Below are 17944 nucleotides of genomic sequence, written 5' to 3' on the forward strand. Positions count from 1 at the left end.
CACATTCCTCTTGTTGCTCAGTGAAAATTCCCTTGCTGATGTCTTGGCCTTTTTCCCTCTTTCTGCAGTGATTCGTGCTGGGACGAAGGCAGCAGAGGGTGTGAGCGCTGCTGACATGGCCAAGCGAGAACGGGTAAGGAGGTCAGGCTCCAGCCTTCGGGTTAGTGAAGGCTAGAGGTGCTCATCAAAGACCCAAGTATCGGTGACAGGCCCTACTTACACGGTTATTAGAGAGAAAAGAAGCGCACGGGTGAAACAGCAAATAACCCCACATTACCCATAATGCGTCAGCATGTATGCCTTTATAAGAACTGGATCTGATTTATTTTCCTAGTGCTCAGCAGTAAATGTTTGCTGATAGTATGCTTGGGGATCATGCGTAGACACTGGGAGGCAGGCGCTGTGTATAATTATCTGTCCAAATAAACGCAGAATAACATAAGAAAGTTCAGCGTGGGCTGGAGTTCGTAGGGAAGACGGTAAGTGTGGGTCTTGGATGGAATAGTTAAGATGTCCATTTTGGGAAGGAGGGTGATATCCCCAGATCATAGAATTATTTTAGGAAAACTCGGTATTGTGGGAATTTCCACTGCTGACACCACTAAATTCCTTTGCTGCTCGGTAATGTTAGTTCCCAGTAATTTTCACTTTTGCCCAAATAGCTTACTTTCAAAAAGCTAAGCCAGCCTAGGATGGTAAAGATGCATAACCATTAAAGAATTAGCTATGGAAGCTGAATGCAGAAGATGATGGATGCAGAGGAGAATATAATGACAGTGAGAGGCTGTGTGTCTTTTCTCTGCGTGGTTTCTGTCTACACTAGTGTTCCCAGCCCTTTTTTTTGGTAGTAAGCACCTGGTATTTGGGCGGCACTGTGTGCCTTTTTGTGGTCACAGTGCAATAGTGACACATTTAATTTTTCTGTTTGAATGAATTTTTCTAGCAAAAAGCTCACTAGATTATATGCATTATAATTCATAGCAAGTACAGCTTTTCCTGGGAGAAAAATCCAACTGTTGAACTTCGGCATGATAGCCTCTTCAAATATCCCTTTACTATTCATTTCCAGAGTATCTGTTTGTTTTGTGATTTTTTTTCTTTTTGATGCCTTTGCCAAACAAGAGCAGCAGGAATGAGAAGACTTGATGAAAGAAAAATTTTAATTGAAAACTTTTTTCTACTAACCTAATTTTAAAAACAAGTCAGGAGAAGAAGATCATCACTTTAGAGACAGGCTGCCCCTGGACCCGCGTTTTGTGCAGCATAGTAGAGGCTGATGCTCTAGAAACAATTCGTTTCTGTGCTCATAGCATTGCTTTGCCTCAAGGTGGCAGAGTAGAGACGTTCTCTCAAGTAGTCTTTAAATAAATTCCGTTTTCTTTTGGAAGGACAGTTAGTTTGACTGGGTGGGTAGATCGAGCCTGGGCATAGATGTTGACTACAGTGTTACTATTTGCTTCTTGTCGTCCAGTTGTGAGCTCAAGATTTCATGTGTGTTTCCTCCTTTCAGCCTTGTGTACTGCTGAGAGATTGGTATTCTGTTCTGATCTACAGTTCCACTTTGTAGGTGGAAAACGAGGCTTAAAAAGCTTCATGTAACTTCTGCAGTTTGGGGTGGATTTCTAATTCAGTCTCACTCCACCCATGACCATACCACCTTCCCACCATCTTGTGTCCTTGCACCTTTTCCCCTGTGCTGGGCATCGTAAGGCTGCAGGCTGGGTGATTTCCCTGCTTTCTGTATGTGTGGTGATTGGATCGGGTCATGGTTCGCTCCTTTTGGAAAACTTTTTAAAGGGTGGATGGTATTGTTAACAATTTGTTCTTTCAGTTTGAGTTACTGAAGCATCAGAAACTGAAGGACCAGAATATCTTTGTCTCCCGGACCCGGCTGTGCCTGCACAATCTCCCCAAGGCCGTGGATGACAAACAGCTCCGAAAGCTGCTGCTGAATGCCACAAGAGGGGAGCGGGGGGTGCGCATCAAGGAGGTGAGAGTCGGCCCTGCCCACTCAGAGCGCTGCTGCTTGTCCTGGGCAGACCGAGCATGCGTTTTCAGGCTGTGGTGCCAGCAGACTGACACATTTTCTTTCGGACACGTGGTCTACAGACAGGGCTGCGTTTGGCAGTTTTTCATGGTTTTTTCCTCTTCTAAGAACTGCCTTTCACATCTGACCAAATTGCAGCAGAATGTGAGGAAGTCAGTGCCCTAGTGAATGACTTCAGCGAGTATTTGTTGGGTGCCTGCTGTGTGCTCAGCATTAGAACAGGTGCTGTAACGTTCATTTTCTTGCAGAGAAGTAATCTGTGTGCTTTGCTCTTTCAAAGAGCATTTTACTACCCTTTGGGCTTTTGGCCTATGGGAAGAGTCCTCAGTGCCCTGCAGGGAGTACAGGGGGCCACACGGGCCTGTAGCAACTTAGGTAGGTAAACACTGGAGTCACACCAAGACTTGGTCAGACGGTGTGAGAACAGAAGCCTCTCCTGTGCCCCCACGGCGCCTTTGCGCCATCATAGCACTTACTGGTACACTGTCCTGGGATTGTCTGTCCGTCATTTCTCTGAGCAGACTGAGCTCTTTGAGGGCAGGCGTTGTCTGTTCCCAGTCCTGGCATTGTACCTGGCACGGAGTACTCTCTTGATCAGTATTTAGTAGAAAGGAACATAACTGTTACTGAGAATCTGCTTTGTTCTGTTTCATCACCCTACACATCTCCTGATCCCCGAAAGCCTCACCAAAATGTGTGGCATTGGTATTGGGGGAATGACATGGGAGAACGTGAGCAGATCAGCACAGGTCTGATACCGCTCTTGGTAAAACTGCTCAGTGTTACTAGCATAGGGGTCGGTTCTGTGTGTCTGTAATTTCTCATCAGCGTCCACAATACTTAATGAGTGTCTGCACATTTAAAGCTTGTCATCATTTAGAGGAATTTATATGTTTTACAATATTTGCATTGTATTTAATTTTCTCCTTAATTCTTTCATATGTGTAAGTATAGTGTCTCAGCAAGATAGTAAGCTTCTTGAGTCCAGGAACCTCATTTTAGGCTTTTCTTGATATCCCTACAGTACACAGCGCAGTTCTAGGCAGAGAGTAGATAGTGGACATATACCAAATTCAGCATCCTGGTATCCTGAATACCTAGACCTCTCCATTAAGCGAGAACTGCAGCATCTAAAAGTAATAGCATGTGAGTGATTAGTTATCCCCAAATTCCCTACTGTACCTCGGTGCCCCTGGATGCTCTTACATCCAGCTTAAGGAATGAGGGAAAAATCACATCAGAGAGGATCTGAGCTCCAAGCAAAGACAGCTGAAGCTTCTTCCTGTATTTCTGAGATGTTGGGCGGGCTCTTCCCCATGCCCAAGATGTTTTTCTTATCTAAAGCCATCAGGCCTTCTTCCTTGCCTTTGTCAGTAATTTCCTTTCTGAGTGGTTTCTCCAGTGAGAGATCCATGGACAGCACTTCATCCTCAGTGGTAACTTAATATCCACCTTCAAGTACCACTGACCCCTCAACTTGTGCATATTGTCAGCAGTTAGCTATTATAATTTTTCCCTGAGAAGTTGATACATGCTTCTTTGTAGATCTGTGTTGATGTCTATAAACTCTCAGAAAGCAAGAAAGTATCTATTTAATTTGTTTTGTGCTCTCAATAATTGTACTCTGAGAAGGCTGACGTTCATAAGTGTTATTTGTGATGGTCGTGCTATAGATGAAGAGTCTGTCCCCATCCCGTGATTTCTTACTGAATCTTTGAAGCCTCCTCATCCTGTAATTCCTGACTCTTATTCTTGCTCTCGTAGTGTAGGGTGATGCGAGACCTGCGAGGCGTTCACGGGAAAATGAAGGGGCAGTCGCTGGGCTACGCCTTTGCCGAGTTCCAGGAGCACGAGCATGCCCTGGCAGCCCTGCGCCACACCAACAACAATCCGGAAATCTTTGGGCCTCAGAAGGTGAGCCTCATCCTGTGGGGAGAGCTGCTCCCCTGAGGGCTGTTTGCAGAAACCGTTCCTCCCTCTCCTTCATGTCCAGTGCCCTCCGACATTTGAGCCCTGGGAAAGAGTAGCAAGTCGGTGGAGGCAGAGAGCAGTGATTCAGGTGGTAAGATGGAAGGAACTCTAAGTTGGATAGACCGCTTGCAGAACTGCCCCCTCCCTTTAAGTAGAGCAAGTGAGCAGCCACCTCTGAATTGCAAAACAAGGGCTTTGGAGGCTGGGGGGCAGCTCAGCTCGTTGCACTCAGGTTAAGAAATCTAATGAATTACATTCTGCCTCCTTCTGACACAGAGACCAATAGTGGAGTTCTCCTTGGAAGATCGAAGGAAACTTAAGATAAAGGAACTGAGAATCCAGCGCAGCCAGGTACAAAACTGAAGTGTTTTTTCTGTTTTTGTTGTTTTCTTTTCATTGTGGTACATACACATAACGTAAACTTACTATGTTTAAGTGTACAGTTCAGCTAAAACAAGTTGTAAAGGCCATGTTTAAGCTTCTGTGTGGTTCAGTTTGCAGCTCTGCTCCCTCAGCAGGTTCTTTGTTACCCTTTCCTCTTAGTCCCCTGGAACTGCCCAGGCACCTTCTCTGCTTGCATGTCTGGCTGTAGCTCCTCAGAAGGGAAAGGAAGGAGAGAGGAGACGCAGACTAATGTTACCAGTCACGTCTGTACAGTGCTTGCTGCTGACACAGGATCAAAGGGAATGGCCAGGACTGAAGCTATGCATTCCCTGTGGATTTGCGCTGTCTCTTCCGTAGTTCTTTTTCCTTCTTAGATGGCTCCAGAAGTGTGATGCCTGATGCTTTTAGTACTGGTTTTAGTCTAGTGTGGTGTAGAGGAAAGAAGGGGGGCTTTGGGGATAGGAATACTGGTTCAAACTGAGCCTCTGCCGCTTTCTGAGTCTCTTGGCAAGTGACTACTTCTCAGCTTCAGTTTCGAGTTTATAAAATGGGATTAACAGCATCTGCCTCCCATGGTTGATGAGGGTTAAATGAGATAATAAACGTCAGTTGTCGCCTAAACATCTGCACAGTCAGTATTCATTCTCTTGTCACCTTCCCCCGGGGCAGACAGGACCAGGTTATTCTTGAAACCGGAACTCGGACAGCTCTCATCGCTGTTACAGCTTAGCTTGCATGTATACCGCACATTTGCAATCTCGGTGGTGGATACCACGAGCATGGCCAATAGAGCAGGTTCCGTGGTTAATACAGTGGACCTGGGTTGGAAAACCTGGGATCTGGTTATTGTTCAAGGCAACTTTGTTATTCTGGGTGGAGAATTATTTACTGCCATGAGCCATTTATTGCTTCAGGAGTTGATTCTGAAGCTACAGAGAAAGTCAGATGGCTTTATTGTTGTCTGCACTTATGTACACACTGCTTTCTCTGTCAAAGTGCTCCTTTCACCTGACTCGGTTTCCATATTCAGATCAAATGTGCTTCCTCAAGTAGCACTTTCCCCTGTCTCTCAAAAGAGATAAGACCTCATTACTTGTACCTTCGTGAACTTACTTAATCTCTTCTTTAGTTTATTTTTGTATGTGACTCTTATCTCCACTGGGCTGTGAATCCTGAAAGGCAGACACTGTTCTCCCAGCTGTACCCTTACCACTTAGAAGCAGAGACTGACACGTACCAGGCATGTGATAGATCTTCGTGTATCAATATGCCTATCTAGAGTTTTAAGGTGAAAAGGACAAAATAACACTTACTACAGTAATTTCGCGTGTATCTTCTTTTTCCCTTTCAATTCAACATAAATCTGTACCATCCTTTATGCCTTCTTTCTCACAGCATCTTGCTTTCACTTCATTTATTCCTATTGTAATGATCTTCCTTTCTTTATGTAGATTCAAATTTCTGACCTAGGTCATTTCCTTCTCTGAAAAAATACATTTAGTATTTCGTGCAAGGCATGTCTACTGATGACAGATTTCTTTGATTTTTTTGTTTGAGAAAATCTTTATTTCTCCTTCACTTTTGAAGGATAATTGCAGTGCATACAGAATCCTAGGTTGGTGCTTTACCCCCCGAAAAAACTTTAAATATTTCACTCTATAGAGAATCCAGTATAATCATCTTTGTTCCTCTGTAGGTATTCCCCTCCCCTCTGGCTTCTTTCAAGAATTTTTCTTTCTCTTTGATTTCTGCAGTTTGATATATGCCTAGGTATAGATTTTTAGGTATTTATCTTGTTTGTTATTTGTTGAGCTCCCTGGGTCTGGGGTTTACTGCCTGTCATTCATTTTGGAAACTTCTCAGCCTTTATTACTTCAAATACTTCTTTTTTTGTTGTTTGTTTGTTTTTTAAAGATTTCATTGGGGACGGGAACAGGACTTTATTGGGGAAGAGTGTGTACGTCCAGGCCTTTTTTCCAAGTCAAGTTGTTGTCCTTTCAATCTTAGTTGTGGAGGGTGCAGCTCAGTTCCAGGTCCAGTGGCCGTTACTAGTTGCAGGGGGCGCTGCCCACCATCCCTTGCGGGAGTTGAACAGGCAATCTTGTGGTTGAGAGGACAGGCTCCAACCAGCTGAGCCATCCGGGAGCCCAGCGGCAGCTCAGCTCAAGGTGCCGTGCTCAATCTTAGTTGCAGGGGGCGCTGCCCACCATCCCTTGCGGGACTCGAGGAGTTGAACTGGCAACCTTGTGGTTGAGAGCCCACTGGCCCATGTGGGAATCGAACCGGCAGCCTTCGGAATTAGGAGCAAGGAACTCCAGCCACCTGAGCTACCAGGCCGGCCCACTTCAAATATTTCTTGTTTGTTTCTTTCTTCTCTTTCTGGTATTTCCATTACACGTTTGTTAGGCCTTTGATTGTCCCACGCTACTCACCTATTTTCTTCCCTACTGGCTTTCAAGTGTTGGGCGTGCATGTATTTTCCCCGTTTCTGCATATAGGAAGGGAAATGGTTATTCTGTGCCCCCTACTTCGTAATTATTTGTTACTATATCAGGGCCTGGGGACTACGTGTATTGACTTCCCTGTGGTCGCTAACTTTTTGGGGAAAGAATTCCCCTTTTTTTCACCAAGCTCACATAAGGCTTCTCTTCTGCTGAGTGTTTCCAGCACATAAACCTCATCCAGAAACCAGATGGTACTCTCTTGTTTTATGCAGCAAAAAATGAAATCCAAGTCTGCAACTGGTGAGCCCCAGCAGGAGCAGCCAGAGCTTGGAAAAGACCAGCAACGGAAAGCAGCTCAAGCCCACATGCAGGAGCGAAAGAAGGCTCCCGTAGAGCAGAAGGGGAAGGCGGGCTCTATCACATGGACAGGATTCCAGACTAAGGCTGAAGTGGAGCAGGTGGAGCTGCCTGATGGGAAGAAGAGAAGAAAGATTCTGGCTCTCCCCTCACACCGAGGCCCCAAAATTAGGTGAGATACGGGATGGCAGCACAGAGCAGTGGGTGGCTTCTCGAGGGTTGCATTCTGCATAGCTCTTTTCCTCTTTGTGCCTTTTGTTTGGATAAAAGGGATGCTTAGTGCTGTGCCAGTCCCACATTTTAAGGGTGAAAGCACAAGCAGAGATGTCATTCCTGGATTACGAGGAGGCCAGGCCAGGACTGGCAGAGGGGCTTGGAGGAGCCTTCCAGGGTGGGCTTTCATACCATTCTTCTCTTCTGAGATGGTTCTGTCAGCGGAGGCCCAGCTACTTAACGTTCCCCTATAGTTTCTGTTTTGGGCAGTCGATTAGTGCTATAAACAAAAGTCGATCTTAAAAAGAAATTGTTAAATAAATGAAGGTTTTTGGGATTCTCTTGAGGTTTTCAGCCCAAATGAAAAACAAATACACAAATGTTGAGCCTTAGGACATTCTGTTGCAGTATCCCTTTTTAGAATGACTTATTACGGGCTTGGAAAAAGCCAGTATAACAAAAGGCGTTTTATCTTCCCAGCTGAGAGAACCTCAGGGGTGCCAATTAGAGGAAGAACTCAGGGTCACACTTGACCATATTGTTTCAGGTTGCGGGACAAAGGCAAAGTGAAGTCTCTCCCTCCCAAAAAACCAAAGCCCCAGATAAACCAGCGGAAGCAAGAGAAGCAGAAATTGTCTTCGAAGCAGGTGAGTCTGTGGGGCAGGGAGCTTTGGTGTGACAGGCTCCGCTGGGGCCGGCAGTGCCTTTTGTGCCTGGATGAGTTGACAGAAAGGGAGAGCTTCAAGATTGCAGTTGCAAGCAAGACTGCAGCTTTTCAGAGGATGTTGAGGTACACAGTCCTAAAGGTGGGGTGAATAGGAAAATACACCCTCACGTACTGGTTACGTGCTTCAGTAATTATCTTGTTTTACCTATTCCCTATGCAGGATATGAAAGCAAACTCTGCTTCACATGTAAATATACCTCATATGGAAATGAGGTAGATTGCTCAGAAAAATACCTCAGAATGCATCTTCAGCTGATCAGGCCTTAAACACACACACACACACACACACACACACACACACACACACACACACTGCCATCGTCACATCTAATGCAATTAATAAGAAGCCCTTAACATCATTTAATACAGAGCCCATATTACATATTAAAATGTACCCAACTGACTCAAAAATGTATATTTTTTATAGTTGGTTAGCGTGAATCGGTGCAAACCAAGTCCACGAGTTACATTTGGTTTTTATCTCTTAAACCTTTTTCCCTATAGCATCCAGTCTTCCTTGCCAGCCCCTTTTTTCCATGTTGTTAATTTGTTGGAGAAACCAGGTCACTAGTTTTTTAGAAAGTATTACATTTCGAGTTTAGCTGCTCGCTTCCCTGTGGTGTGATTTTACTTGGCTCCTGTAATACCCCGTGTTCCTGTACCTTGGTGGTCAGAGTTACAGACTTGGTGAGGTTCAAGTTCAGTTTGCTTGGCAGAAGTATTTCATAGGTGAGGCTATGTGCTTTCTGTGGCATCGCATCATAAGGCACAAAATGCCTGGTTGTCCCAATTTTGGTGATGTTCTAATTCAGCAGTAGGTTGAGGGATTGTCTGCCCTTACCCTACTATTTGTAACGTCCCCCGTCACCCTCTCACCCAGTGGTTGTAGCACCCACAGGTGATTGTTATCTGGAGCTGTGTTTTCAATACAGGTTGCACAATGGTGACTTCCTAATTTTATCAATTTTTTTGCATTTTTAATAGAATTCTAGAAAAAAAAATCTTCCCTTTTCAACTGTTTGGTTATTATGAATACCATTTATATAAGAAAGGCAGGATGAATGCTTGACTTTTTTTCTCTTTATCAATTTCCAGAATAGTGAGTTGGTGCCTGATCAACCTATACTGTGGTGACCAATGAGATATTTTTAGTATCATGAATTTTTGAGTTTTTATATACTTGATGTATTTCCATCAAATGCAGTCATTATTTTTGTCCTATTTTAGGTCAGCAGCAGCCCCTCAGGCTGACTCCCGAGTCCTTCTGACACGACCCTGTCTTTGTTAGTGTCTTTGCTTTCTAGTACAACCAGATGTCCCAGCTTAGTTTGTATATTTCTCCTCTGGTCCTGGCATTAGCCATTTTTCCAAGGAGCACTAGTTCGTTTTAGGAAAAAATGGTAGTTCCTAGGTCTTGAACATTTGAGCTCAAGCTTTCTTTTCCCCTTCCTGAGTCCCTTTCTTTTAAGGGTATCAGAAGTGTTAGTTTCCCATCATACTCAAGAAATCTGTGTGTCTGGGAAGCGTCTGACCTATGTCACACTGTCCTACAGAGCTCTCTCTGAGATCCCATCGGCAGTGCTCTTGGTGAGGGAAAGGTTATGTGAGAACCTCCGGACTCTGGCTAACTCCTCTGTGAGGTCATTCAAGGGAGCACTTGGGAGAGGCCTCGGAAACACATGAACAGAGTTTTAGGGGGCCCTTCTCGTATGCCTTCCTAGTCTGATTTCTTACCAGCAGATGATTCTTTTTGGGGTTTTCTCTCTAAGGCTCACTCTCTGGAAGTCCCCCTGTCACGATGGACAAGCTCTCTGTACCTACTTATCTTCTCTCTTTGGTGGCTGTAAGGTAAGGTGATATCGAATGCTTGAAATTATCTTATGTTTCGTTACCTTTCATTTGTAGGTACCTAAGAAAAAAACTAAGGGAAATAGGACAGAAATTCGCTTCAACCAGCTAGTCGAACAATATAAGCAGAAATTATTGGGACCTTCGAAAGGAGCGCCTCTTGCAAAGAGGAGCAAGTGGTTTGACAGTTGATGATGCTCGCAGACTGGATTGGAAAGTGGATTGTGCGCTTCTTGGTAAAGCACCCAGGTTCTTCCGCACTCCTACCCCGAGTGTCATTTACTGAGGGAAAGAGACCCGCTGATGGCACGGCCACTTTGTTGATGGGCTCCCTAGGCTGTGCACATCTGAGCTTTGATCCCTCCCCGGTGTGTTCACCACGAGAAACATCAGAAACATCGCGATGCTTCTTACATGTTGTCCAGATTATCGTGTGGAGATGTGTCTAATTATTACCCATTTTAATTCTTTGTTTCTCAAATGGAAACAATTATAAAATGCATTCTTGAGTGTTGAATTTTTAAGATGTATATTTTGTTGTATCTCGTCTAAGTATGATATTTTGTGGCTTTTTGAATAAAAAACGATTTCTAATATATGTGCATCCTTTATTATTTATGATCATTTTTGACATCACTACCCTAATTCAGTCACAGCCCTATGTACTGCAGGAATTGATTAAGACAGAGCAGAGAAAAGTGATTTCCAACCTAATCTCTGAATGTGGGAGAAACTGGGAAAGTAATTGAGGTTAGTGGGGGTTGGCAGAGAGCAACACCTGATAATTATTTGCCAAACGAGTGGGTTATTGTTGGTAGTTGACAAGAAATGAATTTGCAGTGACCCACAGACACCAGCCTGGCTGGTGAGAACCCGCATTTCTCTCACCGAGCACCTCCCCCTGAGGACTGAGGCGGGGTGGCGGGGAGGCAGTGAGCAGGAGGCCTAGGCTCTAGCCTGACCTGCCTTTACCTAACGATGGCCTTGAACCAGACACAGACTCCCTGGACCTCAGGTTCCTCATATGCAGGATAAGGCCTGGAGAGTTTTCCCTTCAGATCTTTTGCTTGTCACTCGGCTCTCCACTGAGCTGTCACCACCTCCTGGAGTGACTAGAATAGGTCTTTCCTTCCCCTCCCTTCTGTCCTGGCCCTGTCACTGAATTCTGTTACCCTGTTTAACTAAAGGTTTTGTGTGATCCTTTCTGGCTCTAAACTCTTTTTCTAATTTATTCGTATCTATGTTCATATTCTTTTTAACCTCAGAGAGGGTAGACATGGCTTTCATTTCTTTTCAAAATTTACGGGTGTCTCAAAAGCTGGGAAGGAGAGTGAATATTAGAGTTGAGATCCAAAAAGATCATGATAGCCTGAATCCGATAAGATGAAAGCCACAGGGATCAAACAAATTCCCTCACTTGGGTTCAAAAACTCCATTGCACAAGTTCTGATGGGAGAGTTAGAGGCAATTGAATTCACATTATGAGGAAACAATATGGCTACCACAAATGTAATAGGACCGTTAGGCTGTATGAGAAATGCGCAGTCTCGAGTGAGCTGCGGGTGTTCTGAGCTGGCCAGCCCACACCCGTAAGACGAATGTAATGACCAGTTGGTCAAGGAAATCCAAATGTCAGATGGAAACAAAATGGATCATGAGTTGGTCGTTGAAGCTGGGCCTGAGTAAACAGATTTGTTACAATGTTCTCTCCACTTTCATGAACATTTGAGATTTTACGTAATAAAAAGTTTAAAGTCAGATGAGTAACTGAAGAAAACTGGTCCTGGCCTGCCTGAGAAGAGAATTCTTGGAGTATAACAGCTTTTGGTAGAGCACAGAAGGGTATGTGGAGGCAGGTGAGGAAAAGTCCCAAGGACTCTGATCTTGGCTGAGTATAAGGAAGACTGAATGTCCACCTCTGTCCGGAACGGTCTACTTGGAGGTGTAGTAAGTCCATGGCACTGTCCAGGGGGTTCCAGTACCAGGGGATTGGGCCAGGGAAGTGGTAAGGATCAGCCAGTTCATTACTGTTTGGCCCCAAGGTGACCCTAGTCCTTGAAGCCCGTTTCGAGAGAAAACCTGATCATTCTTGGTGTAACGTCCTTCATATTCTTAGTCCTCAGTAAGTCTGTGCCACGGTTAAGATGGCTTAGTTCCTGCTTAAAACCCCCCAGTGGTCTCTCAGCTCACAATTTTAAGATTGAGGTGTAACTGACACAACATTATTTCAGTTTTCACGTGTATAACAATGATTCAGTATTTGTATATATCACAAAATGATCACCGTAATAAGTCAGCTAACATCCCTCACCATATATAGTTAACAGATTTTCTTTCCTCGTGATGAGAACTTTTAAAATCTATTCTCTTATTCACTTTCAAACTTGCAATACAGTATTAATTATAGTTACCATGCTGTATGTTATTTATAAGTGGAAGTTCACCTTTTGACTTCCTGTACCCGTTTGTCCCCCACCCCCACCCCAACCACCAATTTGTTCTGTATCTATGAGCTTGTTTTCTTAGATTCCACATACCAGTGAAATCATATTATACTTGTCTTGCTCTGACTTGTTTGACTTAGCATGCCTTCAAGGTCCACCCATGTTGTTGCAAATAGCAAGATTTCATTCTTTTTTACGGATGAATATGAATATTAATCCATTATATACAGAGGGTGCCAAAAAAATGTATTCACATTTTAAGAAAGGAAAACTGTATTAAAATTGTAATACTCAATATATACCGATAACAAAAGATGAATACAAGTCACGTTTGCCTTCTGCAATTACAAGAGGTGCTCAAAGTGGTTACCGTCAGTGTCCAAACACTTCTGATTACGGTGAACTACTGCTTGAGCAACGCTGACCAGTGTCCGCTTGTATATATATTTTTGGCACCCTGGTATATATCACATTTTTTTAATGCATTCATCTCATCTTCCTGTAATTGAAATTTCCATTCCTTCCCAAAGCATGCAAAGCCCTAGGTTCTCTAGCCCCTGTCACCTCTCCTACCTCGTCTTTATCCACTTTCTCCCTTTCATTCACTTTTGGCCACACAGGCCTTCCTTTAGCTGTGTGACTTTTTACCACCTCAGAGCCTTTGTATTTGTTTCCTAGGCCTGGGCAGCTTTTCCCTCAGATTTTTGCTTAACACTCAGATCTCCACTGAGCTGTCACCACCTCCTGGAGCTCTTCCCGGACTAAAATAGGTCTTTCCTCCCTCTCCCTTCTATCCTGCTCCCAACCACTGAATTCTATTACCCTGTTTTGTTTTGTTTTCTAGCACTCATCTCTGTCTGAAATTGTTTCCCTTGAATGTATTGTGAGAGGAAACTTCTCTCTCTTGTTCGTTCCTAGAGACACAGAACCTAGACTTGAGCCTGGCACACAGTAGGCATCACGTAAATAGTTTGTGAATGAAAAACAAAAACAAAAAAGGGGAAAGGAAGAAACAGTATTCAGTAAGCCAGAGAGAGTTAAATTTAGCCCAAAGTTCTTGATTTCCTTAGTCCAGCCTGGTGCTGTAATAAATGACGCTTTCTTCCAAGGTACTGCTGAATAAGGATATAGCTATTCCATTGCAGTGTCTTGGGAAACCAATGAATGCTCAAAAACAAAAACAAAAAAATGCCCTTAATTGGTTTAAAGATGGGTAAAGGAGAGGCCATGAAAATATTTAAAACTTTTGGAGAGAACTAAAAGGACACGGGCTTTATCTCTAGAGTTACTTTGAGACAGCATGTCTTGGGGTGTTTGAAACGTTTTTGCAATAGCTTGGCAATCCATCTTTCCCAGCAGGGTCTGTACACTGTGGGGGGAGTAAGATACTTTATTGAGGGTATACATGGGGTACCCACAACCTACCCCTTAGTTGATCTGTTTTCCCTTGGCCAACTCTGCTCACTAGCCACTTTTCCCCCCAAGTATATAAATAACCTATAAATCAACATTCAAAAATATATCAACATTTAGGATAGATGAAAACTGGTAATTCATTTAGTTTTAGATAGCTTTGCCAGATTTTCTTAGATCCAGGTATTTCTTCTGTCAGCTTTTGCAATCTGGTATGCTTTAAACATCATTCAGCTGCTTGGAAAGTTATTGCACAGTTCTTTTGAAAAAGTGATAGAATAAATCATCTACTTTCTCAACAACTGGATTCCTTGTATGGTGAACTCCTTTGGCACAACTTAGCTTGGCTTACCCGGCAGCTTCATGGCCCCTGGCCTTGCAAATGATTATGTAATGCGAGTTGTGCTCACTTCATTTTAGAGCCCGATGTTTCAAGAAATGGGGTTTTCTGAATTAAACATGAAGGTGGAGGCACAGACTGCTTGGTTAAAAGACAATAACAAACAATTTTATTAACATCCAAGACTGACAGCCATCAGTCAGAACTATTAAGTTTCAGTGGTATTTTCCTGTTTAGTTACACAGTAGCCTAGCTCAGAGATATTTCCTTTAAATAAAGAAATCTTAAGGCTGTGTGCTGGCTGTTCCTTTGCTTTTTTGTTTGCTTGGTTGTTGTTTTGGCTACTTGGTAGGTTTGAAGACCTGTGCTCTGATCTGGGTGTACAGCCCCTTCCTCTAGAGTCAGCCTGTGGCAAGGATTGTGCTTCAACTGCCTTGAAATGTGGTCTGCAGCTTCCTCTGTTACAAAGTGAGGGCATGTGAATTCATTCTTTGAAATACGTCCAAATGGCCTCCCGTATGTTTTACCCTGAAGAGAGGTTTTCCAGCTAAACATTCAGAGCCCAGAACCTCAAGGCTCCAGAGATCCCCTGCTTACCATGTATTCGGCCTTCGGTCATCCGAGGAAGCAGGAGGTCAAATACGCCACACTACGTGCTGACCACCCAGAATCTCAGGCCCTCCTGCTGACCCAAATAGCCAGTTCTCTGCTTAGGGTCCCCGCACCTCACTTTTTGTGACGTGACTGACACACACCTGCCATTCTCTCACGTAAGGAGCAACTCTGCCCACGCAACGTGGAAAGTGCCTGAACTTCTCCATAGACGGCTCCATCGTGGCCGCGGCCACAGCAGCAGACAGTGAGGAAGGTCAGGATAAGTTCATTCCTTCAGTTTGTCTCCGGTGATACTCAGCTCCTGCTTTCTCCCACTCAGCTGTTGCTGGAGCTTTAAGGGCCAGGATGAGGTGGCTTTATTTCTCTCAGGCCAAGGAAAGATTTCCAGACTTCCCTTTGCCCAAGGTCGACCAGTTGAGAAGTTACCCACATGTGCTGCCTTATCTTGTTTCGCTCGCTCCTGTCCTGGCGCCTCTTCCTTTCCAGAATTAAGTACAGAGTGTTATTCAGTGGCAGCCACGGATGACTTATAGGTACATCTGCAATTACTTTGGCTTCTGATTCTGAACTGGTGTTTGGCGGCCCACCAGCCTTTGAAGGACACGAGACTGAGCTTGGAACCAGTTCTGAGAAGAAAACTGCAGAGTCACCAATGCCCACACCTTTGGACCACCCCCAACAGAGAATCCTGATCGATGGCAGATCCAGTTTTCCTTGGACCTGTCCATGCTGCTCAGAGCCTTCTCTTAGACATAGGACTTCACGGCTGCAGTCTCCTGAAATCTCCTCCACTGGTTACTTGACAGAAGGAAAATCCTCTCTGTCCTTGAGGGCAGGAACGATATTTTATACTTTTCCACATACCCTGAAATACTTAACAATGATTTACACATAGTAGTTCATTCAATGCCGTTGAACTCACAGAAGGCCATTTGTCCCAGGGCTCTGCTGGGCTTCTCAAGGACAACGGAGTCATTTCCGGAGGTGATATATGTGAAAGGGCCCCACAATAGAAGGTGATACAAAGAGAATAAACTGCTGGTCGCGGTCCCTTGAACACACCACCTGTGTTCTTCCTGCAACGCCTTGTCCATTCCAATTTGTACCTCCTGTCAACCCAAGTGCCATCCAGCATTCAAGGTCAGGCTCAAGGCCGGATTTCTCCTTAGCGACCTCAACCATCCCAGGGCATGAGATCCCCCCTCAGTCCCTGCCACAGTGGTTGGTATCGACTCACTCAACAGACCAGATGACGGTGGCTAACTTCTGATTTCTTGTCTCCCTGCGTAGACTGGGAGCCCCCTGATGGCAAGGAGTCGCTTCCTGTACTCCTAGCCCCAGGCCTGGCCCGTGACTGTCCCTAGTGATCGGTTACTGAGGATGATGAAGATGAGGGAGACGCTAGACAGTCGTCTGAGGTAGGGATCTCTCCCCAACTTGTCACTTTATGTATTTTCACTTTTTCTTGCTCAGCCTCATTCCTCATAGTAGGTGCTCAATAAATGTCAGTTCCTCACATTCTCCCTTTCTCTTCATCTTCCTCCCTGCACGGTCTGGGCCTCGTTCCACTCGCCACTCCCCTCAGATGTTGTTTAATCTGCCTTGTGGCCAGAGCCCATCCCGTTCCTGTCCCCCTGCTGCCTGAGGGATTCTGGGAGAGGTTCTCAGGCCTTATGCACAGGGCTCCCCTTCTCACTCCCAATCTCTCCATTTCCCCTCTCTTTCCTCTCTTCTGGGTCTGGCACTGCACTGTCTGCTCGCACTTTTCAACCAAAAGATACACAAACATCGTGCTATTGATGATGTGTGGGTTTTCCCTTTGGATGCTACTATATTCCAGCCCACGTTGGGGAAGGCTGCACCTCAGATGGAGGGCGGGGTCCACAACATTTGTTCCTATACTATTTGCGACGAGAGGATGGGATTCAGTGCACCCTTCTAGTAAGATAATATATTACGATTTATAATAATAAATACGTATTTAGTCTTTGCCAGGAGAGCTAACCATGCGATTAGAGGATTGGAAATTTCAGTGCCACCCTGTGACCTCAGGGGAGAAGAGAAGGGCTGGAGGCTGAACCAATCACCTGTGGCCAATGAGTTAACCAATCAGGTCTATGTAGTGAAATCTCCATAAAATCCCAAAGGACAGGGTTCAGAGAGCTTCTGGCTTGGTGCACACATGGAGGCTGGGGAACAATGGTGCACTGGAGAGAGCATGGAAGCTCCAAGCCCTGCCCCATACCTTGCTCTTTGCATTGCATCCATCTTGCTGTTCCCGAGTTATAGCCTTTTGTAATAAATCAGTAACCTAGTAAGTAAAATCTTTCTCTGAGTTCTGTGAACTCTAACAAACCCAAGGATGGGGTCTTTGGAACCTCCAATCTATAGCCCATCAGTCAGAAGCACAGCTGACAACCTGACTTTGCGATGGGCATCTGAGGTGGGAGAGGAGTGTTGTAGGACTGAGCCTGTGACCTGTGGGATCTGATCCCATCTTCAGGTGGAAACTGTCAGAATTGAGTTGAACTGTAGGACGCCCAACCGCTGTGGGAGAATTGCTCAGTATGGGGAAAACCCACACATCGGACTTGGGTGCAGAACCGTACTTGGTGTCAGAATTATAGGTAATATACTTTTAAAAGCCCCCAACTAACATCCCCCCTCCAGTAGCACAGTGGCCATCAGAGCATGTGAAGTTTGTCAGCCCTCAACACCACGAGCTCCGCTGATTTGCTCTGGGGAGCAAATCAGGGTGGTGTTGCTTCAGAGGTGGGTAACACTACCATAAAATGAAGAACGTAGAGGCAGAGTGCTTTGCCCCTTCCAAGCCAGTGGACTTGAAGTCCAAAAGCAGCCACCTCTTCAAATCAGATGCCGGACCTTCCTGTTAGGCAGATGGGGGCGTATGCTCTCCATTTCAGAGACGGGAAAATTGGGGCCCAGGCAGGAGGGCAGCACTGGATGGGCCCAGGTCTTCTAACTCCCAGGCCGAATGGTCTGTCCTCATCTGATCTCTGGTGTCCTTTGGCCTTTCCCCCCAGGGACCTCATTTTCCCCATTGGCACAAAAGAGCGTTTCTTGAAGGAGCATGGGTTTCCTTGCACTTCCTGTTACCAGCTCCTGGATGACTAGCCCAGA

General features: G+C 45.0%; 1 protein-coding gene across 4 annotated transcripts in view; it reads left to right on the forward strand.

The window, feature by feature from the left end:
• The window catches only part of RBM28 (RNA binding motif protein 28), a 28050-nt gene extending 17463 nt beyond the window's left edge, over nucleotides 1-10587 (forward strand). For 2 of the 4 annotated variants that reach the window (XM_074315641.2, XM_074315640.2), the window contains exons 13-20: nucleotides 69-133; nucleotides 1832-1990; nucleotides 3812-3961; nucleotides 4295-4369; nucleotides 6590-6760; nucleotides 7119-7375; nucleotides 7964-8063; nucleotides 10049-10315. In XM_074315641.2, coding sequence (XP_074171742.2) covers nucleotides 69-133; nucleotides 1832-1990; nucleotides 3812-3961; nucleotides 4295-4369; nucleotides 6590-6760; nucleotides 7119-7375; nucleotides 7964-8063; nucleotides 10049-10183 — 1112 coding nt within the window. In that variant the 3' untranslated portion in view covers nucleotides 10184-10315. Of the gene's footprint in view, nucleotides 1-68; nucleotides 134-1831; nucleotides 1991-3811; nucleotides 3962-4294; nucleotides 4370-6454; nucleotides 6509-6589; nucleotides 6761-7118; nucleotides 7376-7963; nucleotides 8064-10048 lie in introns of those variants that run through there. The other 2 variants (XM_019719295.3, XM_088799936.1) reach the window with 2 other exon arrangements.
• Nucleotides 10588-17944: the final 7357 nt, after the last annotated feature.

Source organism: Rhinolophus sinicus, chromosome 8 (assembly GCF_057876585.1).
Source record: "Rhinolophus sinicus isolate RSI-liver-muscle chromosome 8, RSI-T2T, whole genome shotgun sequence".
NCBI lineage: Eukaryota > Metazoa > Chordata > Mammalia > Chiroptera > Rhinolophidae > Rhinolophus > Rhinolophus sinicus.